The sequence below is a fragment of the Lytechinus variegatus genome, chromosome 13, assembly GCF_018143015.1.
Source record: "Lytechinus variegatus isolate NC3 chromosome 13, Lvar_3.0, whole genome shotgun sequence".
Lineage (NCBI taxonomy): Eukaryota > Metazoa > Echinodermata > Echinoidea > Temnopleuroida > Toxopneustidae > Lytechinus > Lytechinus variegatus.
The window spans coordinates 10,221,014-10,248,154 of NC_054752.1; the positions used below are offsets into that span (position 1 = coordinate 10,221,014).

Here is a 27,141-nt window from a genome sequence, read left to right on the forward strand (position 1 = left end):
CTGAACCTTCTCCATATTTTTATTTTTCGTTTTAGTGGGGGGGGGGGTTACATATGGAACTCTTACCCTGCATTTGCATTGAATTTTGCATATCATATCATAACCTTGTTCATTGAATGAGTGGAATTTTGGGTGATTCTGACACGACACCATTTATAAGGTGTGGGACCGTATTTTGCCAATTTTTAATCAGTTTCATATTTTGAGCTACAAAATGACATAAGAAACAAATAGTTTGGTACAATTGTCATACCAAATGAATGGAAATCGGACTCCTTTTAATCTTAAAAACAATGAAACAAATAATGAGTTTTTCTTACCTCCAAAACTTACACTTTTAAATAGGCCCTACAGAAATCCTTCGCCTGTGTGGATATTCGTGCGATGGCAGCCGGCCGCTCATGAATAAAGCGACCAATAAAGGTTCATGAATGTTGCATGCATAGAGCATATGTATGTATCAACAAAGCGACCAATAACGCCGATCGTAGGACCTAAATTATATTGCTTTACTTCCGATTGCTTTACAGTTTGATGGAAGATGTCCTGAAGCTGTACAAAATTTGTGTTCTTCTCTTATCACACATGAGCTCGAGTTTATTTGAATAAATGGAATCAAGAAGGGTCCATTCAATATGATCAAAACAAATAAATATAAATCTCCTTAATGTCTCATTTTTATTTCCCCTCATATGCAAAACATAGGCTTATCTAATCTGAAAAGACATAGTTTTCCTACTTTCTATAATTTTTTGGTAGTAATAAAAAAGATAAGATGTTACATGAACAATTGCGACAACCAAGGTTGAAATTGAAAGTAGAAAATGGAGACGCGATAGGTCGGGAGAGATAAATAATAACAATGTGTTTGCATGTTATTATCACCATAAATGTACCAGATCAACAAGAGCTGTTCACACTCAAGGATATCTGATTCCTCAATCAAGGACCCAACAACATCAATGCTCCTTCCCCGGCTCCTTCTTCCCCAGAACCATCAAGATGTGGAACACTCTCCCAGTAAATGTTGTGACAATACCATCAACCGAAGCCTTTCGTCTGCAACTGACGAAAGGCAACAACAGCTAGATCAATACCTGTTTTTACTTGCACCATGTATATATTTGGCACATGCACTTTATCCTTGTGACACAAAGTTCTGCAAGAATCTTCAGGATTGAAGGAAGCAGACTACACAGAAGAAGAAGAGGGAGAGAGAGAGAGGGAGAGAGAGGGAGAGAGGGAGAGAGATAGGGGGGATATAAAACTTTCCTGATAATAACCTAATAAGTTGTAAATTGAAAGAATGAATTCAAATCTATTAGAATCTGCCCCTCTCTCTGCATATGAACCCCCTTTTCTAAAACAATGGGGGAAATTGTAAGCAACAAGTGGTATATCTCAACATAAAACCACTCGCTCTCTCTATCCTCATGCCTTACCAATTCGTTTGTTGCATTATCCCCTCATTTCTTTTCATTCCCTCTTACTAATTTTTTCTTTCCTTTGTTTTCTTTCATTTTTTCCTTTCTGTCTTCTTTCCTTTCTTTCTCTCTCTCTTTCTTTCTTTCTTTCTCTCCATCTTTTTTCTTTCTTTCTTCCTTCTTTCCTTTGTTTTCTTTCTTTCCTTCTTTCTCCCTTTTTCCTTCCTTCTTTCGATCGCCTTCCTTTTTTATTACTTTCTTTCGCTTTTTTCTCTTTCTTTCCTTTTTTCACTTTCCTATTCTTTCTTTCTTTCTTTCATTTGTTTTTTCTTCTTTCGCCATCCTTTTCTTTCTTTCTTTCATTCTTTTTTTTTATTAATAATCTTATTGATCTTTCTTTCTTGTTTTTTAAGTTTTCTCTATTCCTCTCTCTCTCCCTCCCTCACCCTTCCTTCCTTCCTTCCTTCCTTCCTTCCTTCCTCACTTCCTCCCTTCCTTCCTTCCATCCTTTGTACTCTTTTGTATTGTTTGACGGTTCGTTTCTTCCTTCTTGTCTTGTCAGTCCGGCTCACCTCTCTTTCATTTCTTCACTCTCCGTAAATAAGCATACTCCTTTCACTAAATTCGGTTCAAGAAAAAGCTGATTTAATCAGAATAATAACAATTATACAAACATATAATACACTGTTATTATAAGGCGAAACATACCTTCCAAATATCGAGATCCCCCCCCCTCTCTCTCGATAGATAATATGTTTACATTTTACATGTCTTAATTCATGCAAACAATTAATGTTCATCATACATACAATTATTTCAAAGCATTCAGCAATAATATGAAATAATAAAACGTGATATCACAAAAATATATATTGGCACAAAAATTGTCATAGTTAGGAAAATGAAATTGATTATGATTGTAATGATAACATTCATAGATCATACATGTATGTACGGTACATTATTCATTGAAACATATAAATCAAACAATGATGACTTTTAAAAATAACATTTTACTTGAAATATTTCTTAAATGTCCAACATACCCCAACAATAAGTTAATTCAAATATAGAAATATATTCTAACTAGCATTACATTTAACTTTTCTTAAAAGTCAGACGTTGAAATAATTCAAAATAAAAAGGTAGTAAATCATGAGATCCCCCAAATCTGAAGACGATTGCAAAATGCGAATCGTTCCAATGCACTTTCCTCCAACATTGCTCCCGGAAGTCATTACATTCATTACATATTTTTGAACAAGTGCCCCCTAACGATTTGTTCATGCCTGCCTATCAACGTTTCCTCAAAGAGGTAACTTTTCTCAAAGTATTTGTAAAACTCGCAGCTTCACGCGCATTCACTTCACATCCCCTTTTCCCAATTTCTCTTTATTTCAAAGAAATATTAGTGACATCACTGTCATTATATAGACCCGCATTAGTTTTCATGTAGCCCCGTTCCGTTGTCTGCTATCCTGCGGTTCTTTATCAAAAGGAATCAAGTTTACAAAAGTATCATTTATTGTAAATGAGTAATGTGTGTTCGTCATTTACATAGGCGTCAATGCAATTTAACAGCATATTTTCTTCCCAAAATTTTGCCTGAACGTAAAACATACAAAGGGTGTTTCAGAAACAACAATAACTCTAATTTTACTGATGTGTTACTTGCTTCCTTTTGCCAAATTTGGGCAGTTTTCTTTCAAGCTTTTCTGCTTATGATAGCTAGCCCTGCAATTTGATTATTTGTACAGTTATATCTGTATGAATTATGTCTGTTATCTATTGTTTTATTAATGTCATGTCACTTTTTTTTAATTTGGATTATTTTGTATGCTTACAGTGATTATTTTTGAATTATCAATAAATGCAGAAACACCTGATTAAAAATAGTTTGGACCCGGTTACACCAATCATTAAAAGCATTATCTATGAAGATCATCGAACATGACTGTACTCTGTGTGTCGTTGGGTCCTTGTAAGCTGGGCCTAAGAGGAGGATCGTTCCGCCTGACGTAGTCCCGTAAAAACGCTTGGACGCCACGTACTCCTTGCTGCGTGAGAAGAGTAAAAACAATTCACATGAAATTTAAACGAGAGGTTTGATTTCTTGTACGATCACTCAACAATAACAAAAATATTCAAAACTAAAGTATGTATAACCCTTGAAGGTAAAAGAAAAATAGAGGTAATTGAGAAAGATGCTTTAAGTGTAGCTGAAATAAAAAAAAAACTATCCTCCCTTTTTTGAAAATTTTGTAAAATTTGGTAAGGCAGCAATTGAATCCGGGCCCCAAGCTTAGAACGCAGGTACCTGTGGTCTAGAGGTTAAGGTATCAGCGTTCTAAGCAAGGTTCGATTCCCGGCAGAGACATTTTTTCTGCCTCACCAAATTTTCAAAAAGGGTGGATAGCTATGGGAAGGTTTGATCTAAGCTATACGCCTATACCATTATTCTCGCATCATTATATTGAATGTATTGTTATTAGCTATATGTTATTACCATTATATCATCGTTATATTACATATATTACTATGCCTATCTAATTGTTTACCATTTTATAATTATATGTAATAGTTTACCTGGACGAGAAAGTCCCTATCTTTGGGCTCGAGTTCGAAGTCTGTAGTATCGACATACACAGTATCGATACCTAACGTGCGGTTGACATCCTCTTCCTGTAATCGGGAAATGATAAAAAAAATCCCATAAAATCAGCAACGAATTTGTTTAGATTGATTTTTTATTATTTTGTCTTACGGAGGCAAAAACAGTTAATTATGCAATCAATACTTTATATTCCGGTGATCTATTATATTATCTTCATCATCATCACCGCCATTATCATCATCATCACCACCGTCATCACCATCATCATCATCATCGTTATCACCATCATTACACCATCATCATCATCATCATTATCATGATCATCATCATCATCACCATCATCACCATCATCATCATCATTGTCATCATCATCATCACCGTCATCATCTCGATCACAACCACCATTACCATCATCATCATCATCATCATCGTCGTCATCATCATCATCATCATCACATTTATCAACAATTCCATCAATACACCGAAACTTATTTTTGTAAAAATGTCATATTTCCATCGACGAGTAATATCTCTTTGATAACTGATCACGCAACGCATCGCAGTACTGTCTAATTCTCACCGTGAACATTTTTTTTTCACAATGACGAGTAATGTTTTAGAGCGTCCAAAAGAAGTCGGAAAGAATCTTGATATTTTTAACCACAATAATCTACTACAACTTTGAAAACGCAACGTTATCGCGCAGCACTGTCTAATTAACACTGTAACAAATGAGTAATGTCTCTTCAAGCGTCCCAAAGAAGTCGGAAATACCGTTATATCTGTAACCACTATTATCTAATAAATATCTAAAACGCAACGCAATCGCAGAACAGTCTCATCCTTACCGTAACAAATATCCTCTTCACATTGACCAGCAATGTCTCTTGAAGCGTCCCAAGGAAGTCGGAAAAACCGGTGATATCCTTGCGAGCATACCCCTGGAAGCTAGCTTGTATGCCCACCCCTCGCTCCTCGGCGAATGCCTGTAGTTCATCAAACGTAATCTAGATGGAAGAAGATAGACTGATATCAATAAACTAATTCACATTTATGCTACTATGTGTATGGCTTGACGCGGGTCTTCAATTAACTGGTCTAAAAAATTTACAACTCCCATTCAATCCTGCAACCATTACAGCTAAAATTGTAAAGATGTAGAAACATTTTTGTAGGAAGGTGGTTCAATATAGCGCATTTTCGCAATCACTACGAAGACGCTTTTTACAACGCATCAATTCCTTTGACTATACACTGCAAAATATCTGGTGTTGATTTAACACCAGTCCGGAATCTATTATGTCCACACCAGAGAAGTGTTTTAAAACACCAGTTTCGTTTTGGTCTAACACCAGATAGGTATTTTTACAACACCAATTAGTATATTAAAACAGCATCGGTTTGATTCCAAACCGGTGTTGTTTCAATTCTCTAGTGTGGACATATCGTCGGCCTTATGCCAAAAGGGCCTTAACCCGATTTTAGGGGTTCTGAATATTTTATAATAAATTTAACACATTTCATGTAAAACTTAATAACTTAACACGTTTATCGAAATTGGCTTCAAAAGCAAAAAAACGACCATAAACTTTTGATTATTAGAGAGGCCAAAACCTTTATAAACGCCATTATCTCGGAATGGCCAAAAGCAGTTAAGGCCCTTTTGGCATAAGGCCGACGATATATTAATTCCAGGCTGGTGTTAAATCAACACCGGAGTTTTTGCAGGGTACAAATCACATCAGCATGAATAGCTAAGAGGTTTTTGCCGGGTTTTTTGTCAAAAGTAATTGGTGGATCGTCCGAAGATTCGGACCAGACGAAAAATTGCAAATAATGTCGTTTGTCCATAATCCAGGCGGACACTGCTGCTTTGATTCACTGATGTTTGACAAAGGCTTGTTTGTCATGGAATGTCATTTGACAAATAGATTCTCTGCGTTGTGTAAAGCGTCTACGTACTGATTGCGAAACAGGGGCGCCGACGCCGTCGACGACTTAAAGGAGACGTTACATTTCTCCTCAACTGAAAAGAAAGTGTTATAAGGGAGAAACACACGACTCAGAAAGTACTGTCTCTTCCATTTCTTTTTTTCCCTCTCTTTTCTTCCGACCCCCCCTTTCGCAACTCGAAAAAGAACAGGAAAAGTTGCTCCCACCCACCGTTATGCCACCCTTGCATCTACATTGAGGTCATTTTGGTTATTCTTAATCCTGCCAGGTTGAAGAAAATTAACTGTCAAAGGTTTGAACTGGTCATATTTTCTTAAGTTCGTCATCCATTCACAAATCAAAAGTCAACTTTTGCCGCCAGCAATCAGTTAGCCGTGTTGAAGATCTCGGACTGAAACATGTAAATACCATTGAATATTGCTCTTAATAAAGGGGGTTTTTGATTACTGAAACGCGTGAGAGAGCAAAATGATCTAACATGTCTAACGGAAAAAGGAGGCGAAATTAACATGACCAGTTACCATTCTTATCCCGAAAATGATCAAAGTCATAATTTTCTTTTCAATCAAGATATTCAAATTAAAGTCACCTCATCATCATTGTTATGGTCCATTCGGTTGAATATCTCATCTACCGTTAGATCGTCACCAAATAGATCTTCACGATGCTTTGCATTAAAGTATGGTGGGTTCTGCAGGATTTTAATAAAGAGAGGGAGAGAGAGAGAGAAAGAGAGAGGGTAATGAGAAAATTGACTTCATCTCAAACTTAAGGTTGAAAGAGGTTTCAAAATAATTATAGTAGATCTATTTCGAGAGCAGGCCTTATGATATTTTACAAGCCTCCGTTATAACGATCATCGCCTCGATGGGTTATATATCGGCGTCAGTATTCCCATCGTTATCATCATTACCACCACCATCACCACCATCACCACCATCACCATCATCATTATCATCATCATCTCATCATCATCATCACCATCATCGTCGCCGTTTTCATCGTCATTGTCATATAAAAGAAGAAGAAAATGTGGCTGTGCTGAATTTAAAACAAACATACAAATTGTAGGCGAAATGTATATGTCTGGTGGATAATGTTTATTGATCGACAAAGATAATATATATAGAAAAGGCATGAAATATGTTCGGCCGTGGGATGAGAAAGAAAGTCTTAGCTGGTCCCCTTATACATGTTATATAGGTGCTGAATCGATTCTTAATCTTGAAATGGTCATTTAGAAGACGAAATATTCTACATACATACCATAAAGAAAGCATCTTTGAGTTCACTCCTACTGATCACACTATTCTCATTGATGTCGCTCTCACTAAGCAGTTTCATGAATCCCGACATAGCAGTAGTTACTCGGGCATGCTCTCTCGTCTGCTCTTCACGTTTCTTTTTTATCTTCTTCCGCAATCTGAAATTAATGATCAAATCATCGACAAGAACTTGGTATTTACTGCAATGCAATATATAAACATTTCAGGCAAAATATACACATCTTTTCAGTATTATTTGCATAGGAATTAACCCTCATATGTGAGTGGTATCTGCTGATTAATGGAGCTTTCATTCTGCAAGACGGATGCTTCAGCTACGCCGATGACATTGAATATTGGGATTGAACCATCTGCGCATGCCTCAACTCTGTTGTGTCTTCGATTTCAAAAGAGGGTGTACACCTCTGCTTTAATGGCATTTTCACATTACACATTTTAATTTTCCTTCTCAAGGGGGGGGGCACGTGCCGGCTGTGCCCCCCTGGATTCCCCAGTGGTCTACATGAGTCCGTGACTCGGGACATACGACATATTTGTGATTATTCGTCAGCTCTCAAACGTCGGACGAAACTGCTGTTCCTATCCACCACCCCTCGACAAAGACTTCGTTGTGATTTGACTTGCATTTTCAATACATTTGGTGCGTTGTAGGATTCCTTCCGCGTCGCAACTGCTGTGCTAAAAACGACATCATAATTTTGGTCATGTCTTATGGTTACGTCTTCGTTAGCACATCCTGCCCTGAAATCGAAACGACTAATAAGCATGACGGAAACACGTTAACATCCAACGGCGATGTAGAAGCTTATACATCGTCCGAAGAGAAACCACATTAGGGATTTTTCGTTTCCACGAAGCACGATAGACTCAAGGACACAGTCGGCTTAAAATGCATTGAAAATGCCCGTCAAATGACAATGAACAGCTGGTAGGTCTTTGTCGAATGTATTGATAAAAGTTTTGGTGCTGACGAAAAGATTGCAAATACGCCGTCTGTCCAGAGTCCCGGGCTCCGTAACACAAAGGTTTGCGATGAATCGCAAATATGAAAGAACCGCACTGATTGGTCCCTGGTCAGTATTTTAAACCAAATGTGCGTGTAACATTGATATTGATTGGTCAGTTCATTTAGCGATTGATCGCTAATCTTTGTGTTACGGAGCCCAGCAGGACGAAACTGCTGTTTTGATTCACCAAGCAGTTTTCGACAAAGACTTCTTGGCTAATCATTGTCATGAAGGGCATTCGACAATAGATTTTCTATGTTCTTGACCCCGTCGTACGTGACAGAAGCGAAAACTCTCTATTCTTTTCAGACGGAGGTCGGACGGAGGACTGTTTTGTAAACCTACAGTCGAATGAAACCATTTACCTCGCCAGTTTTGTTGGAGGGAGTGGTTGTGGTGGCATCGTCGTTTCTCGTTTGGCTAGTTTATCGACCATCACGTCTTGTTCGTCGCTAGAATACTGCAGACACACCGGAGATACAAAATTTTGAAATCTTGGTAAAAGAAATAGAAATTACTTTGTACAATATAAAAAATAAAAACGTCATGATATTAGAATCCATTCTACATATTCCAATTACAGATTTTATGCCAAGTCTGTTTGGGATCCATTTTCTATCCCCGTGGACTGATAATGTTGATGCGTTTGTCTGCTATATAGTTTAGAAATATCATTTTCTTCTTTCTGAAAATAATTTGTTCCAACTCTTCAATGCGTTAATACCAAGCCTTAGTAAGTATATGTAATATGGAAACAGAGCTGATATTCATAAATTAGAAAGGGATAAATAATATTTTTTAATACTACAATTACCGTTTTTCCTAAGGAAAAGTATGTTTTAAAACAGGGTAACCTTAATATACAGACACTGCTTCTGATTTCTGTATTCTATGAAGTTGAAAATGCTTGCTCTGTATATTATGTTTTACATTGTTGTTCAGCTATTATTAATTAAAGTTTTGTAATGTCACTGATTTGTTGAAATAAAATCTAGATGATATGAAAATGAATAAATTGTCAATGATGTAATACACTCTAAAAAACAAAGAGCTAATTTAGCTCTTAAAGAGCGTGTATAGTGACTGGACTTCGGAGTGCTGATTTGTCTTGTTAAAATTTGAACTTGTTAAAATTTGAACTAGAAAAATCAGCACTCCGAAGTGCAGTCACTATCGTTTATAGATCTGAATTAGCTCTTCGCAGCTCTCCGTTTTTTTTAGAGTGTACACTGTTAGAAAATTTATCATTAAAAAGAAGTTCCTGCAGCAGAGTCTCGAGAACACATGCTGCCCATTGCATAAAACTTTTTACCAGAGAAAACTCAGGATGTTTTTACTGAAGTTTTTGCCCTGTGTTAAAGTCAATGGCAGAAATCAGACTAACCTTAGTTTTAAGTTTTTACCAGAGATTTCTCCGGTAAAAATTTTATGCAACAGGCCCCTGCAATCTTACCAGACTGCGTAATCTTACAGGAAATTGGTATTTGGTGTATGGAACCTTACAATTTCCTTAAATAAAACACCCTTTCCCCTTTTTAAACAGACCTGTTCTGTTAAATTGCAGAAATATTCCTGTTTTATGAATTTACAGAATGATTCTGTTATTGCTTTCTGAAAAGTCTTCTTTATTTCTTCTGTAAAATCAGGGTGTTTAAACAGTGTACGAGTATTCTGTAGCCAAAATGAAATGAAAATAGACTTTTCCTTTTTTTTAAACTTACCAATAACATACCAATCGTGCGAGGATTGGTGGATCCAAACCTCTCCTTCCTGTCCCATAGTCTTCCGATGTCTTCCAATGGCTGAAGACGTCGAAGCATGCTGTCTTCCGGATTCAGCGATAACCACCACCCTAACATGGAAAACAAATGGGAAGAATAGAATCGCGATGTTTATACCAATAATTAAGTTCATCTATGCAATACTCGAAGTTGAATGTTTATCCCGCCTCTTTTCTCTGCATCTTTATCTAGCACAGGGGTCGTTTCATAAAGCTGTTCGTAAGTTAAAAGCGACTTCAAGAACGACTGGTGATCCTTTCTTGTGGTAAATGGTATTTTCATTGGCAATGTTTTAGCGCGTAAGAAAGGATCACCAGTCGTTCTTAAAGTCGCTCTTAACTTAAGAACAGCTTTATGAAACGGCCTTTGAGGTCCCGAGTATGGTAACTTTGTTAACCAATGGTAATTACCATGACAACAGTGCTCACCAGCCAATTAAAATAAGGGATTTCATGAAGGTAACCAATCGAATGGCAGAGTTAATATAAAAGTAACTTTTATGCAAAGGCACCAAGATCCCAGGACAAGGGTATTCGTCTTATACATATTCATGCTTTACCAAGGGTCAAAAACTTGATCCCTAAACACGTTATTCCATTATTGGTCAAAGTATGGACCTCCGATTGTAGGTTCACGGTCAAAGATACCCTAGATCGGAATTGCGAACGTTTTCTTGTGAAATATACCTTCTAAATAAGTGCTGCCCCTTGACTATATAAACACCACTAATAACAGTTTTATGGTAAAGCACCAGCATTGTCACAGAATTTGTCTTCTCCATAAGCATATTCATATTTATATGTGCTCGCTGAAAATGAAGTCATGACCAAAGAGAGATAATTCACATATATTGTAGGTAAAATATGTATTTAGATATAATATAACATATAATTTGTCATAGTCATTTGTGAAGCGCATTGAAAGTCTTTACCGATTATTATGTGCTTTATAAATTTCGGGAATCATTACTATTATTACATGCATTACTCACCATCAAAACAATGAACAGGAAAATTGCACAAGACGCCTCCATCAACGTATACGTCATAACTGTTATGCCTTTTGCTGTGAACGGCTCCAAATAAACCTGGGGCAGAACAATGTAATTGTTTTACTTCATCATCATCATTATTGTCGTCGTTCAACATCATAATCGTCATCATCATCATCACCATCCTATCATCACCATCCCTTTCATCATCATCATCATCACCACCATCATCATCATCATCATCATCATAATCGTCATCATCATCATCACCACCATCATCATCATCATAATCATCATAATCGTCATCATCATCATCCTCATCATCATCATCATCACCATCACAATCATCATCATCATCACCACCACCATCATCATCATCATCACCATCCTATTATCACCATCACTTTCGTCATCATAATTATCATCATTATCATCATCATCATCATCATCATCATCATCATCACCACCACCACCATCATCACCATCATCGTTGTCGCCATCATCACCATCATCATCATCATCATCATCATCATCAATGACGTCACCTAACCTGGAATGGCAATGGACATGCGCAGTGCCGTCCTGATGGGCAAATTGGGCGTGGTCTTGACGTGGCAATACTCTGCGCTCATCTGACTAAGATTGGTGACCACGATGCAGAGTTCCTTTCCCGTTCGCGTGTACAGCTGCCTAAACGTGATATCGGCATCACCGGTCATGTCTGCGAGGCGGTCGCCGAACCACTCGAACAGACGGCGTGCAGGATGCCATCCAAAATGGCGCAGGAGGTTGGGGATCAGGCTACACGAACCACATGTTGCGTCTAGAGAGGTAGAGAAATCATATCGATTGGTATAGACGGAGCAAGGAAATTAATCACAATGAACTTTCCAAATAAACGTGATGATATCTGCACCCATATTTATAATCATGTTTGTTAATATATTTAAATACGAAAGAAAAAAATGAGCGTGTGACATCATCGGTCCCCCCATTTACACACGAAACAAGATCCGATGTTATAACTTGATTTATTCATTGCTTTTCATTTTACTTTCATTAAAAAAAATATATTAAGGAGCACTTGTCCCCTCCCTGTATATTAATTCCAGGAGGGTCATTGATCCTAGCACCATTCCTGCAACACTAAACGCGGGTGTTGTGCAGCGTCCGAAGCCTAGAGTTTTCTCAATAGACCAGTTCGTAGTTACTTTATGGACAATTTTGGTATTTCTTTCATTATGATAGGCAGATTTCAAAGCAAGATATTACGTAAGCTTGCCTTACATAGCAGGATGAAGAAATTGAATAGACCAGGTGACTAGAATAGCACACCAATGAACACTTTATGAAGGTATTTGGTGCATTCCTATTTTGAATGCATATCATAGCATGTTGCACAATGTACTTGGCAAAAAACTGAATACCAGTCGTTCGTGGACGCATTGTTGTTTTTTGTGGATGTAAATGAAAACCACTATTCAAAAGAATATATGAATAATTAAGAAATCAAACTTGGTGCTTATTTCATTAGATTTTAAACCACCATGTCACTTTAGTACAAATGACCTTCCTCTGATCATGCGTAGAATATTTTGATCATGCGCAGAAAGGAATTACGAACTGGCTCATTGCAGCGAGGATGGATTCTACAACACAGTCAAGCTATTGAAAATGCTCGCAATCACAATAACAGCTGAGATGTCTTTGTCGAAAATTGGTGACCCGGGACAGCAGATCGTCCTGTAAATTCGGAGATGATAAGAAATTGCAAATATGTCATTTTTTCCTGAGTCACGGACGACACGACTGTTTTGATTCACCGATTTTCGACAAAGACTTTTTGTCATTAAGGACTTTCGACAATAGATTATCTACGTTCGAGAAAGCGTGTGCATAATGTCGCGGAAACTCCCTATTGATACAAGGACGGGGGGAGTGGGTTATGGTCCATGTCAGACTTACCAAGAAAGTATTCTTTAAGGTTCATACTGAGGAATTCTTGAACCTCTGTTGAGTTGTAACCGACAGCCAGGAGTGCTGCCCACATGGCACCAGCACTTGCTCCGGCAAAGCGACGAATGTTCTTCCATACCCCTATCCGTTCCAATTCCTATGTATTTATGCAACGAGGAGAATAATTAATGGATTGTCATTTACGTGGATTTCATTTGAGCCAACTCCGTAGATGACAATCATTTGTCTGTTTCGTAATAAAGGATACTCACTGAAAATATCTGATTACCTTACATTATTAATGATGGACCATGCCATCAGCGGTGTAACGAGCCCCCCCCCAAAAAAAAAAATTGAGGGGCCAGATAATGGCGTATCCGGCAAAATTTGTGATAGATTTCGACATAATATTCGGAAAATAATATAATATATTTTACCATTCTTTCTTTCCTTATCTTTGGTTTTTTCGCTTTTTTGGGTCGTGAAAATCTTGGGGGTTCATTGCCACCCGCCATCTGTACGCCAATGCATGTCATTGTAAATGTCAAGTTTAGAATTTTTTTTCTCAATTTAATTGCTAACCAGAAAGCTATATAGGCATATAGAATTATTATCAATCTATAGGCCTACATGTAGATGGTGATGAATTGAAAATTTTACTTTGATTACCCTTCTTTAATATACATAAATAAGCTTTTAGTCCCCCAAAATGTTCTGCAAGTTAACGAAATTTTGATTCAAATCGCATCAGCTTAATGATACAATTATGTATTTAAACTCCGAATCGATGGGGAAAATTATGACACAGTTGTAAATTTGTGGGATATTTGAGGAGTTTAAAAATTTTCGTGATGGATATTTTTTTTTTTTGGGGGGGGGGTGGTTGGGGAGAAGGGGGTGAAGTATTTTGGATATCCTCCAGCATTAAGCCGTGAATACATAAATCCCGTTCCCTAAAATACGCCAACATATTCATCGATGCTACACAAGGCAGCAGAGAATGTTTATTTTGACCCATGATGTTAAAAGAAAGAAGAAAGCGTTCTTTATACGAACCAGCTTAGCTGCCTAAGTGTTAGGAAGGTGAAAACATAGAAGTGACGCCAGCATAGAGACTTAACCATTAATGCAGCATTACATTGTATGCTCTTAAGATAAAGTATTAAATACAATGCAAATATCCAATATTTAATCGCGCCACGTTGCTACAACAAACAAAAGCACGATTTTCTCAACATGATAATTTATATTAAAAAAATAAAAGAATAGATCTAAATGCAACAAAATCAAACGGGACGTTATCGATTTTAAGGTCCTGTAAAACCTATGCAACGCTTCGTGGGCATTTTGTGTTTCATTTGTTTTCAGTCGTTCCACACACAGATACAACCTCCCACTTCCAAATTGCCTATTGTTCATGTATTGATTTAGGGCATTTGAAAGTAACGGTCGATAATATCGCCGACTAGATTACAGCCCATCGAGCGATATTTGATCACTTCTGTGACACCATCTATGCAAACGTTATTGCCACCACTCTAAAAGTTCAAGCGTTACATGAATATTCTAAAGGTTCGTGCCTGGGGCGAACAGAATACCAATGATTCTGAAAATATAAGGTTAAAGCTAAGATAATGAATCTACGTCTCTCGGTTAAAATATTAATTTCATAAACACTTTTTTGTTTTAGCCAACGTTAGACAAAGTAGGTTCATTATGCTGATCAATAATGAGTCTGCAATTATGTCATACCTGAATGGATAGAGAGAGGAATATTCTAGTAGGTTCATCCAACATAAATTTAAGTGACCTGCCGACTAGGAAACTAATTTGTCATTTTTTTTGAATAATTCAATATTTAAACTTTATTAATGCCAGTTGTTTTCTGAAAAAAAAAGACTTACCCTTATTGCTCCAGCGTATGCCAAACCCTTATTACCCCCTCCTTCGAAGACAATATTCTCAAAAGGGTACTCAAAGTGGTCGTACTGTATAAGATTAATCGAGTCTTCATCGCCGTCATGGCACCGATGTTCGGACCCGGATTTATTGTCATCGTCGTCATCATCATCGTCCTCGTTCTTTCTCTTTCTCAGTGATTTCTTATCTTTTGACTTTGACTTCTGTTCGACTTTGTTGCGCAGGTCTTTCAGAGCCACCTGTCCGCTGTAGCTAAGCGGCTCCAACGTCCTCCTCCGTTTCTGCGATCTCGAGGTCGACACCCGTCGGCCGTGCTCATTGATCACGACGAAACCTGCCTTCTTTGATTTGCCTTGCGGCTTCGATCTCCTTTTCGAAGATGGTACCTTGCTTTGCCTGTCACGTTTGACCACCTGGTGGTCTTTGGCTACCGCAATAGCAGTATCGGATTTTGTCGGACCGGCATCGGAAATTTTCGACGATTTAGAACCCATGATTGGTTATTTTTCATTTAAATGACGTGACATCATAATTGATCTATACGGGATTCTACATTTCTAGCAGGACTTCTAATCACAGATCCATGTAGGATGATATCCATTCCACTTATAGAGTGCCTTGTATTAATGTCTCCATGAAGTAAAAATCACATGTGATCCAATGTCAACGAAACATCAAACATATATACAGATTGCGTTTAACACAATGGTGGTCTTAATGAAGGTACAGCATGCCAATTGCGTCCGGAAAATGTAGGCATAAATTTTCTACATCCCAATATTTCAAGGCCGGCAGGAAAAATAGGTCCGTTGGGAATAACGAACAAATAATGAAATATAAAACGTCCACCTTTAATAAGCTCGATATGCCTACTCTACGGATTCATCACAGAGAGAATACGAACTTGTAGAATACTAAAAAAAACCCCGTATGAAACCAATGTTACGATGACTCGCATTATTATTCAACAACAATGAAGCAAATATTAATTTGGAAGCAGTCGCGTCTCTCGTTGCCATGCGAGCGTGTGCTGCAACGGGGGAGCTGTCAGTGAATACATCGTGAATAGATGACATCTAGTCAGTAGTCACGAATGGCCTCAGCATTGGTTTATTTTTGGGGTCAATAAGCACCGCCGGGGATCCCATTCTTCTTTATTCTTCCATTGTCCTGAAGTCGTACAAATCTTTTTATCGCTCTCTCATTGCTCTCCTCCCAAAAAGCTGGGCATGGCGAATGGACGAGTGTCGACCCCCACGGTAAGGTCACAATTGATTTTTGTTCGTGACTATTTATTTATCGTTTATCCAGCTCGTCCCACCTAGAATTAACAGTGACACCATCTATGGGATCTTTATCTACAATGAATAAGAAGTTTTGCTGCATGGGAAAGAATCTTAATGTCCCCAAAATATAAAAGGAAAATAACTACCACAGACTGATTCATAGTTTGAAAAACCTGTTGAGTTATCGTTAGAATGGAAGAAAGATAGAAGAAAGGCAACATCCAGAAAACCGTGCATTTCCTTCCAGAAACGAAGGCAGGGCAAATGTATAATTGCGAATGTATTATTGTGAAATGATAAAAGGAGGCTAGCCATGGTTATTAAAAAAGAATAATAAATGAAAATCATCCGCAGAATCTAGTATCTTTTTTGTTTTTTTGAATATATCAATATATCCTAATATTTATTTTCAATAGTTAGGTGATTCACTGGTTTTAAATAATATTTGTGTTGGGATATATACATCTTTTGTAGATTAAGTCTCATCTTGCTCAACCTCCAACCCTCTCCAAACCCCTTTTCTCTGTCTCTATCCCCCTCTCTCTTCCTCTACCCCTCTCTCTCATTCGTCGATGTCTAGTTATATTCAATAAACTCAGACAAATGAGAGAAACACCGATGAAGGTTAGAAAAAAGTAAAAAAAAATGTTGAAATTTTTTGTAAACTAAAATTATGTATTGTCTCATAAGAACAGCTTAAAAAAATGCCATGCTATGATACAAACTATAAAACTTGCAGTTTTTAACGGTTTAAGACTTTATTAAAGGAGAATGAAACCATTGGAACAAGATAGCTTGTGTGAAAACAGAAAAATCAAAGAAACAGATCAACAAAAGTTTGAGAAAAATCGGACAAATAATGAGAAAGTTATGAGCATTTGAATATTGCGATCACTAATGCTATGGAGATAGCAAATTGGCAATGCGACAAAGATGTGTGATGTCACTTGTGAACAACTCTCCCATTACTTTAGTATATATTTCACTTGCATTGCCTCTTTTATCACAAAAGTCTATCCATAGATCATATGTTCTTTCTACATGAGGGCATGTAATACATATTTTTAAGAATACATCATGGATAAAGAGTTTGTATCATTATAAGAAAAAGCAAAAAGAGACATTTTGAGGGTATTTTATAGTCCACCAAAGGGAAAGTTGTTCATCAGTGGCATCACACATCCTTGTCGCATTGCCAATGGGAGGATCTCCATAGCATTAGTGATTGCAATATTCAAATGCTCATAACTTTCTCATTATTTGTCCGATTTTTCTCAAACTTTCTTTATTCTTATTCTTTGATTTTTCTGTTTCTACACAAGCCTATTTGTTCCAAAGGTTTCATTCCCCTTTAAGTTTTGTATTTATCATTAAAACGTGTATAGAATTTAAGAATGTGCTCGATCAGTTTTGTTCTTGAATACACGTTAAACATCGTTTTCTATTTCTGAGATGCAGTTTATTGAACTCATATCACATGTCTAGAAGGAGATGAGCTGCTCGCGATCGTAGTCCAGAATACAGTGAACATAATTACGATATTCTTTGATGATTTTTCGCTAAACCGCGTCATTAATTTTATATGCACTGTAAAATGAAAGGGCAAAGATCTAGAGGGGTAAATCATTCCAATACACTCTTAAAAGAACTTAGTCAAATTGACTAGACCAGTAGTCAGCTGGGTGCAACTGATATGTCTAGTCACACTTCCAAATGGTTACACTTTGTATTACTATTCCGAAGGTTCGTAATTCCGAAACACGTAAATTTCCTATACCTCGATGTTCGTTAATCCGAAAACGTAAAAGGGTTCGTTAATCCGAACATTTGTGGCGTTATTCTGAAGGTTCGATAATCCGAAAACGAAATACGGTTCCTTGTTCCGAAGGTTCGTTAATCCGAAAACGAAATAAGGTTCCTTGTTCCGAAGGTTCGTAAGTCCGAAAACGAAATAAGGTTCGTTAATCATTTAGTTTTCGGACTAACGAATCTTCGGAATTACGAACCTCATTTCGTTTTCGGACTTACGAACCTTCGGAAATACGAACCTTCGGAATATCCGAACCTTCGGAATAACGAAGCTTCGGAACTACGAATGTATGCGCTATTATAACTAGTCATGTTTTACCGATTTGTTTTTAGAGTGTAGGGCTGAGGAGTCACATCATCATTTAAAAATGGTGGAAAACGTCACTCCTGGGCCCCATCCCATAAAGAGTTACGATTGATCCAATCAACCACAACTATGGCAAGCCAGCAACGTCATCACCTATTATACATGTTTGTTCAAAATATTTAACTATGTTGTATATTCATACATTCATTGTTTTCTTGAAAATTCAGTGTGCTTCTTTTTGCTTACAATTCAAAGGACATTGTGTTAAATTCTTGTAGAAAGAAATATGACATTGATTGATTTCTATGGAATTGGGGTTGATTGGATCAATCGCAAATATTTTTAGATGGGACCCTGGATCAGCCCTATCTACATTTTCCGCCTTTTGTCATTAGAGAGCATAATTCCCCCTTTTTGCTTTAATCGTCCGAATTGACACCAGGGGACCGTTCCATAAAACTGTTCGAAAGTTAAGAGCGTCTTTAAGAACGAGTGGTGAACCTTTCTTACGCGGCTAAACCATCGATTATGAATATACCGTTTGTCACAAGAAAAGATCACGAGTCGTTCTTAAAGTCGCTCTTAACTTACGAACAGCTTTACGAAACAGCCACCAAGATGAACTTCCCCTTCAGGCCGGGTTTACACCGGAGCCGAATCAGCTGTGAATACACGTATTTGGGTGGTTTAGGGAATGTTCTTTTCTCTGTCCGCAAAAGCGAGGCAATTCAGGAAGGATTCGGGAACATTCGAATCCACCGAATCCATCCGAATTAGGCCGGATTTGGCTAGAATCTGTCCGAATGTATTCGGGAGAATTCGTTTTTGGTGTAATCCTGGCTTTAACGATCCCTAACCAAATTCTTGTCTGTATAGAAAACACTGGAAAGCAAAGTTGTGTTCCTTTGGATATGAATAAGAAATACAAATTGGTTTATACATTAATATGTTTCCTTTGTGTTATACTCATTATTAAGCTGTGCTCATTTTATTGTGCAGAAATAAAATGCACATTCATGACAAATAACATCAATATTAGGAATGGTTCTTAATGTAAGATTGCACTCCTTATTAATGGATTCGAATCCCGCCAGATTCATACGAAATACTTTTGGAAATAGGCGGTCTGCCTCAGGGGTCTTATCGCCAAACACCGAGGCCCATATTCTGAACTTGGGTTTAATTTAAAGATCGTGGTCAAACTCTGTCCTAAAATTTTCAAAATTTGTTCACATGGTATGTTTCTTTGGTTTGGTTTGGTTTTATTTACCGTATAAAAATCACAATAAAATACATTGCACAAGATATGATATTAAATATAAATATATAAACATGCACATAAAAATATACGGATGGATCACTCTATTCAGAGCCATGGATATAATGGCTCTGTTTTTCCTAGAGGTCCAGTTTTTCTCATGTTTAATGTGCTCTTTTCTTCAATGGTAAAGACAATTATCTTATTTAGATTTATCCTTCCCAGACAGTAATGATGTGAGAATCAAATGAACTGTTAGAGATCTTTGTCACAATTTGCTTTCCATAGTTAAACCACAACTTTAGACCAGAGTTTAAATTAAACCAGACTTCAGCAGAATACGGGCCACAGTGTACCAGCACCCCGATGACAAGCTCGGTTGCGACACTCTCGTTTTCAAGTTTCTTTGAAAAATCCTTCGTGTCTTACCCCCCACCGGAAAAATTCTGCGTACGGGCATGTACTAGAATGAAGAAAGGGCGGTAACACAATCATGGATTGCTGGAAAGCGATCAACAAAAAGTTGAAATGGCTTTACACTTGGCAAATTATATGTCGTCTTCGTCTTGCAAACCATGTCTTAAATAACTGAACACGGTGTCATAAAAATGTCTTAAACATTTCCATTATTTAATATCTTTTGAAATACCCGTATGCTCAAGAGTAATAAGCGTGATAAAATGCTGTCCGGGATCATCGAACCCCGCAATTTCACATGTTTCTTGTTTAAACTCATGCGCCGTATACCATCCGATTACGTCATCTCCATCACCCCCACCTCTACCATTTCTGCTATGTCAGGTATATTCCCCTGTATCGATACTTTCCACCATTCTCGTTTTCAAATATTTCCTGATATCTCCCCCGGCCAATTTCACGAGTATTTGCTCATGCATCGATGCGTCCATATCCACCAGATTCCGACAGCTTGCCGATCGATATTAATTCCTGCTACTGGTGTGAACTCCGGGTGTAACACGTTCTCACACATGGATGAACCGGAAGCACTTTCGTCACAGTATTCCCCCATAATCCATTGCATGCGGTCCTTGTCAAACTGAAATGGATTTGCAATACAAGATAAGATATTGTTAGAATAGATCTGCGTCACAATTTTTTGCTAAGAACATAGACGGCGGAAGCGTCGGGGGGGGGGGGACGTGTCTCCCCTAAATTTGAGGTGGGGGATCCCCCCTAAATTCATTGTCGATAAACTTTTTTTTTTACTTGTCAAAAAATTTGGTGGTCCCCCCTAAAATTTTTGGCTTCCGCCGCCAATGGCTAAGAAGCAGTAATCATGCAATAGTTAAGTCAGAGAAAATAATTTATACTTTAGAAATAAACTTTATCTTTATCGGGTTTGTTCGGTGGTTATGTCAGATCCAGAAAGACAGCCGACATCGCATCACTTGACACGTTGGAAAGAACAAGATGCTTGCGAAACATGTTTCGGAAACGTTCGGCGAGTATTCGGGTTTGTTCGGTGGTTATGTCAAATAGCCGCTTTTGGTATTTCATTTTTGTCAGAAGCTGAGGATTGCTTTTGATTCTGACGAGGAAAGAGCAAAAACTAGCAATTAAATTCAAATTCGATATTAATTCCAACATATATTTATAGATACATTAAATGATCATTAACATATAAAGAAATTTATACAATATATAAAATATTTTCTTTATTCGTATATTTAGTCGATTTGACAGTCTCATAGGCTCAATACACCAACCTAGAAATGTTCTTTCCGATGAAGTTTTTTTCTTGATTCGTGTTCCTAAGGGGTCCTAGAACAAATTCAGCTTGGTTGCCAAAAGTTGCCGTTTGAGCAATTTTGCTAATTTGCATAAAATCCAAAATGGCCGCCAGATGTCATCTTGAAAACCTAACTTTTGAACCCCTGTCCACAAAATGATGAGTAATGACTCGTTTTAGGGGTTTAGAGATGTGTAGAACTGATTTCTGTAATCATTTTTGCAATATAAGGTCATCTTCAGGTCAAATCCAAGATGGCCGCCATATGCAATCTTGAAAAATTTACTTTTGTTCCCCTTGCCCAAGAATGACGAGTAATACCTCTACTTAGGGGTTTTGGGGTGTGCAGAATCCATTTCTGCTTTCTATTTTGCAATAAAATGTCATCTTCAGGTCAAATCCAAGATGGCCGCCAAATGACACCATCGTGAAATATCAATTTTTGAACCCTTTGCCCCAGAATCATGCATAATAACTCTATTCATGAGTCATTAGGTATGTTGATTCAATTCATGCAGTTATTTTGCACAAAGGATAATCTTCAGATAAAATCCAAGATGGCCGCCAACCGCCATCTTGAAAAATTACTGTCTGAGGCTTATACGTGTTAGAACTAATGTAAAGGGATTTCAGTAAGATACTCATTTCTTTTATTAATTCTCAAGTTTTTGTCCCAGAATCATGAATAATATCCCTCTTTTCGTGAGTTATTTGGTATGTTTATTCAATTTCTGTTCATAATTTTGCAATGTAGGATCATCTCCAGGTCAAAATAATCCAACATGACCACTAAACGCCATATTAAGAAAAAAAAAACTACTTCCGAGACTATTGAACCTTGAAGAAGTGCTGTCCCTAATAAGGTTGTTGTTATGTATTGGAGCTCATGTAAGGGGATTTCAGTGAGAATGATTCATTTCTTTTAATCACTCCATTTTTAGTTTGAGGTCAAGTCATGTCTAAGATGGTCAGATGGTTGATAGATTTCGTCATTAACCGCTTACTTTAGAATTAAACCATTCAAGGTTTGGACTATGATTTCGGGAGTTTCGATCCCTTTTTTATTTCTGTGCAACCATACTTTTCCAGTGAAATGACTTTAAAGTATTATTTGAATTAAAAAGTGATTTCTCCGTATTTTTTTTCCAAAAAATTGATTTAATTATTAACTTCCTTTATAATTATTATTGGACTTTTCCTCCTGACAAGAGCCATTGACTTGGTCAGCAGGAGTGCACTCTTTAGCCTCCTGCAGAAGATAGGCTCCCCAAGACTGTTCCACGGTCAGGATTGTTCTCATTCGTGAAATGTTTTACGGAAACGATGTCGCCCCTGCCTCTCAAGAAGTGGGAGTACAAGACCTAGTCATACATAACAGCTGCCTGTCTTGTGCATGTAAGGGGTTTGGACCATCCATCAGACTTTGAGACAGTCAGAAATCCTGATAGACTCAAGACACCGACTGTCCTCCAGATATGTATATCAACAGCACACACTCGTCTGGTTATGGTGGACTCCTCACCTACCTTGGACCGACTATATGTCTCTTGTCCCCTTTCACAGGACAAGCATATAAGCATCAGGATTGTAAAATCTGTCACAGTCATCGCCAAGCTCCTGCACGGAAGTAAGTCCTGGAAAACGTACGCCGACCAAGAAAAGTGGCTAAACACCTTCCATGTCAGCTGCCTCGGACGTATCATGCACGTTAAATGGCAGGACAAAGTGAAAAATACAGAGGCCCTTCAGCGTACGTGCTGGCATCAAAAGCTTATTCTCGCTCCTTAGTCAAAGGCACCTCAGGTGGTGGCATGTTTGCCCCATGAAACCTTGGCGAATCCCTTCTTGGATTCGCCAAGGTAAGGTAAGCTGTGTGATTGGTCTCACCCCATCGATAGATCACACCTCCGTTTTAAAGACACATGCAAATATGACATAAAACTTGCCGGCATAGACACTAACACTTATGAAGGTGTAGATGATAGTCGCCATCCATTCTACGGAGAGCTACTAAGTACAGGGGTCAAGACGTCAGAAAATAATCGGAATGCTAAATTGGCAGACCAAAGGCCTAGGAGGAAGGCTAGGGCAGCATCTCTATATAAACGTGTCTCAGCGCCATCCTCCTTCATCTGTAAAATTTGCTCTAGAGACTGCCACTCTAGAGTGGTGCTCTATAGTCACTCTCGAAAATGTAAGGCCTAGCGCTACACCATCGTCTTTTAAGGCGAACTGATGCCTACCAATCATTGGACACATTGATTTAAAAAAATAATATTGATAAAACACTTTCAAATTGAAATAAGACCCTAAAAGCCTCTTCAGTACAAAGGTATGAATGGACCTTAAAAAAATACACTCGAAATGGATAGCCCAAACCTAAAGAGGATTCATTCTAAGTTGAGCAATTAATGTTGAAATGAACTTGAGAATTAATAAAAGAAATGAGTATTCTTACTGAAATCCCTTTACATTAGTTCTAACACGTATAAGCCTCAGACAGTAATTTTTCAAGATGGCGGTTGGCGGCCATCTTGGATTTGACCTAAAGATGACCTTATATTGCAAAAATGATTACAGAAATCAGTTCTACACATCTCTAAACCCCTAAAACGAGTCATTACTCATCATTTTGTGGACAGGGGTTCAAAAGTTAGGTTTTCAAGATGGCATCTGGCGGCCATTTTGGATTTATGCAAATTAGCAAAATTGCCCAAACGGCAACTTTTGGCAACCAAGCTGAATTTGTTCTAGGACCCCATAGGAACACGAATCAAGAAAAAAAACTTCATCGGAAAGAACATTTCTAGGTTCGGAAAATGTCAAATCGACTAATTGTCTTTTTTGGTGTGATAACGTGAATATGTACTTTGATTTAAACAAAAAAAAAAATCAAGGTGTCGTTTTTGAGAGCAAAATCTTTCCTTTTGCAAATATGGCACAGTTGAGTAGGCCATGTCGATATCATAGTAATTTTTACTATTTTCCGGGCTTTTCGGGGGTGAAAATGTATTATAAACTAACCTGGAATATCTGAATAACATCGGAATTCCGATCAAGACCGAGTCGAGGTGCCGAGTACATGATCCGTCCTCGGCAGAATTCGGATTCTGTCGTCAGATCCAGAAAGACAGCCGACATCGCATCACTGGACACGTTGGAAAGATCAAGATGCTTGCGAAACATGCCTCGGAAACGTTCGGCGAGTATTCGGGTCTGTTCGGTGGTTATGTCAAATAGCTGCTTTTGGTATTTCATTTTTGTCAGAAGCTGAGGATTGCTTTTGATTCTGATGAGGAAAGAGCAAAAAGATGGGCAAGAAATTTGAAGGAAAATTACTGTTACCATAGCAAACTAGCAATTAGCTTTCATAAAACTGATATTCTGCACTCTGATCATGCATGACCTAAGCTTATAGATGAATATCCATACACGTCAAATTTGTAAAAGCTATGTTCTAAAGTTAACATTAAAATATGATATTGTTTGAATTTGACGTTGTTAAGAGATCAGATGCAATAAGTAAATATAGGCATAATGACATCTTTACCCCATCAGTCACATCACAAAACATGTTTAATAACCTCAACGAATTGTTACAATATCATTTCTTCATTAAAAATAAGCCGGCTGTTATATCGTCAGATCCGAAAGTAAGACAAGAATGTCGAATGTCAATGCCAGATTGGCCTGAAATATTTTTGTTGCCTTACTAAGAAAAAGGAACGTACCTATTAATGTAGTGCTGAACTGATGAGCTGGCAATGCGCTCCCTCTGTTCTTGGGTTAGCCCCGGTAATCTTGGGTCGTTTGAGCGGCACGACGGGCAGCTGTCGTGCCGAGAGCACGGGGTACACGAACGACAGCAAGCTAGCACCATGTTGGGGGACGACGACGAGATCAAATATAAACTAAGTATAACTAGTATTAAAGTCCTTGAAGTTAAATTCATTGCATAATTTAAAAACAAAACTTTCATGAAAACCGCTCCATACAGGTTGACCATAATCTTGCTCTATAAGAGTTTTGTTGTCGCGTATAGCGATTGACCGAATTTCTTCCCCTTAAAAGCAGTATAATTAAAAAAATGCACACGAACAGTCCAATTGCTCTCAGAATAATACCTCTGATACATTTAGCTTCATCCATTCATATCAGTAGATTTTTTTAAATAATCCATTTGTACTAAAAGTCCTGTTTATAAAGGAATACATGGCATTTGCAATATTCCCAAACTGGAAATATGGACATTGACAAACATCCATAGAAAGACATTTAAACGTCCTTGTAACGAAAGTCAAACTTCATCATAACCAAAATTTATGAGAGCAATCAATCAATATCATCTTAATTATCCAAAATAGCACGGTATGACACACTTGGGGAATAATTTAGTTAAATTAGTTAAATAAAATAGTCTCTGAAATGTCTCCCCAAAACAACAACATGTATCCAGATCTGAGCCGTTTGAATGCAAAAATTCAGAATGATTTGACCAATCACAAAGAAAGAATGCTTTCGTGGACATTTAAGCCTTCTCGAACCATTCTCCACTTATCATTAATCGCATGTATAATAAAGAAATGGGAAGAACGCTTTAAGTCATGTCGAATGAATTCAGTGATGAAAATAAAATAAAACGGAATACAACATCACATATGTCAGTTCTACTCGGATAATTGATCGTAATTGAAGACAACCGTCACCATGTTCAAAGTATGTCCAAACGAACTGTCCAATGAGTTTCCGATACGTCGAAAGCCATAACAAGACAGAAATATCCGAATGAAGGAATAATAATCAGTAATGTAGTAGACAAGAGGAACTATACGTGTATCCACAAAATGCGATTTGTAGCAGTTCTTAATAGTGATAAAATAATTTTCATCTGTTGCTAGTACTAGTATCGATTTATATATAAAAAAGAGGCGCCATTTTCATTCACTACGAGAGTATAACAGATGGTGTTTTCATCTTCCACCGCGCTTTTGTTTTGTTTTTCCGTCCAACACTTATTTTTCGTTCTATAAGAATGAAAATCAATTTATTTTGTGTTCAGAATATCGCTGATGGACAAGAATAATAAATTTTAAAACTATGCACTGTAAATTGCACTTTATTATTCAATGGAAGCTACACTTTAAATGATAATTAATATTCATCATGTGAAATTATGAAGCAAAGGCCTGGTCACACCGCCCGAGCGTTGTTGGAGCGGTCGTGGAGCGGAGAGAAAAAAAATCATCACCGCTCTCTACCGTTCACTATTTTCGATTTCGATTGGTTTTTTTTTCACTTTTCGTTTTCGATTTCCCCCCAAAAAATTCGACCCTCTCTCCCTCCCGCTCTACCAATGCTCGGGCGGTGTGACCAGGCCTTAAGGTCCGACTTCGGCCTAATTTTTTACTACTTGAATTATATTGGATTATCACGCCGTAAAAAATATAATAAGTTTGCAACATTGAATATATTTTTTCGATAATTTATTCTATATAAAAATTGAAATATGCTATTAGTCATATTTGCCACCCTCTCTTGATATTTTTGTATAAATGTAGTTTGAACACTTTTCTTTCAAAAGCAAATACTGTATCCTGATATATCTGTCCCGTTCTAGGCTTGCCAAAAAAAGAGAACACCATCAAACAATCGATCGATCGATCGATCGATCAATCAATCAATCAATCAACCAATCAATCAATCAATCAATCAATCAATCAATCAATCAGCCAGCCAGCCAACCAACCAACCAACCAACCAACCAACCAACCAACCAGCCAACCAACCAACCAACCAACC

General features: G+C 37.6%; 3 protein-coding genes across 3 annotated transcripts in view; all 3 read right to left on the reverse strand.

Moving 5' to 3' along the window:
- LOC121426260 (GATOR complex protein MIOS-like) overlaps positions 1-344 on the reverse strand; it is a 35,790-nt gene extending 35,446 nt beyond the window's left edge. Inside the window, exon 1 of the mRNA XM_041622496.1 lies at positions 321-344. The gene's annotated coding sequence lies outside the window, so the exon portion shown is untranslated. The remainder of the gene's footprint in view (positions 1-320) is intronic.
- A 1,709-nt stretch (positions 345-2,053) lies between these two features.
- LOC121426745 lies at positions 2,054-15,998 on the reverse strand. The gene is made up of 11 exons (XM_041623128.1): positions 14,917-15,998; positions 13,022-13,169; positions 11,607-11,879; positions 11,057-11,152; positions 10,006-10,136; positions 8,650-8,744; positions 7,258-7,414; positions 6,581-6,682; positions 4,887-5,045; positions 4,011-4,106; positions 2,054-3,481 (listed from the first exon to the last, which is right to left on the reverse strand). The coding sequence occupies exons 1-11, from the start codon at positions 15,424-15,426 to the stop codon at positions 3,353-3,355; spliced, it is 1,896 nt and encodes a 631-aa protein (XP_041479062.1). The 5' UTR covers positions 15,427-15,998; the 3' UTR covers positions 2,054-3,352.
- Positions 15,999-20,427: 4,429 nt separating this feature from the next.
- LOC121425949 lies at positions 20,428-24,624 on the reverse strand. Its single transcript, XM_041622074.1, has 2 exons — positions 24,367-24,624; positions 20,428-20,649 (listed from the first exon to the last, which is right to left on the reverse strand). The coding sequence occupies exons 1-2, from the start codon at positions 24,598-24,600 to the stop codon at positions 20,467-20,469; spliced, it is 417 nt and encodes a 138-aa protein (XP_041478008.1). The 5' UTR covers positions 24,601-24,624; the 3' UTR covers positions 20,428-20,466.
- Between the last annotated feature and the right edge of the window lie 2,517 nt (positions 24,625-27,141).

Coding starts and splice junctions, on each gene's coding strand:
- LOC121426745 (XM_041623128.1), bottom strand. CDS start 15,426: ATGGGTTCTAAATCGTCGAAAATTTCCGATGCCGGTCCGACAAAATCC. Junction 8,745..10,005: donor GCACGATTGGTATGTTATTG/GTAAGTTTAAAA, acceptor GTGTGTCTGCAG/TATTCTAGCGACGAACAAGA. Junction 5,046..6,580: donor ACCATAACAATGATGATGAG/GTGACTTTAATT, acceptor TCTTCCATCTAG/ATTACGTTTGATGAACTACA.
- LOC121425949 (XM_041622074.1), bottom strand. CDS start 24,600: ATGAAATACCAAAAGCAGCTATTTGACATAACCACCGAACAGACCCGA. Junction 20,650..24,366: donor ATGTTATTCAGATATTCCAG/GTTAGTTTATAA, acceptor AATCCATTTCAG/TTTGACAAGGACCGCATGCA.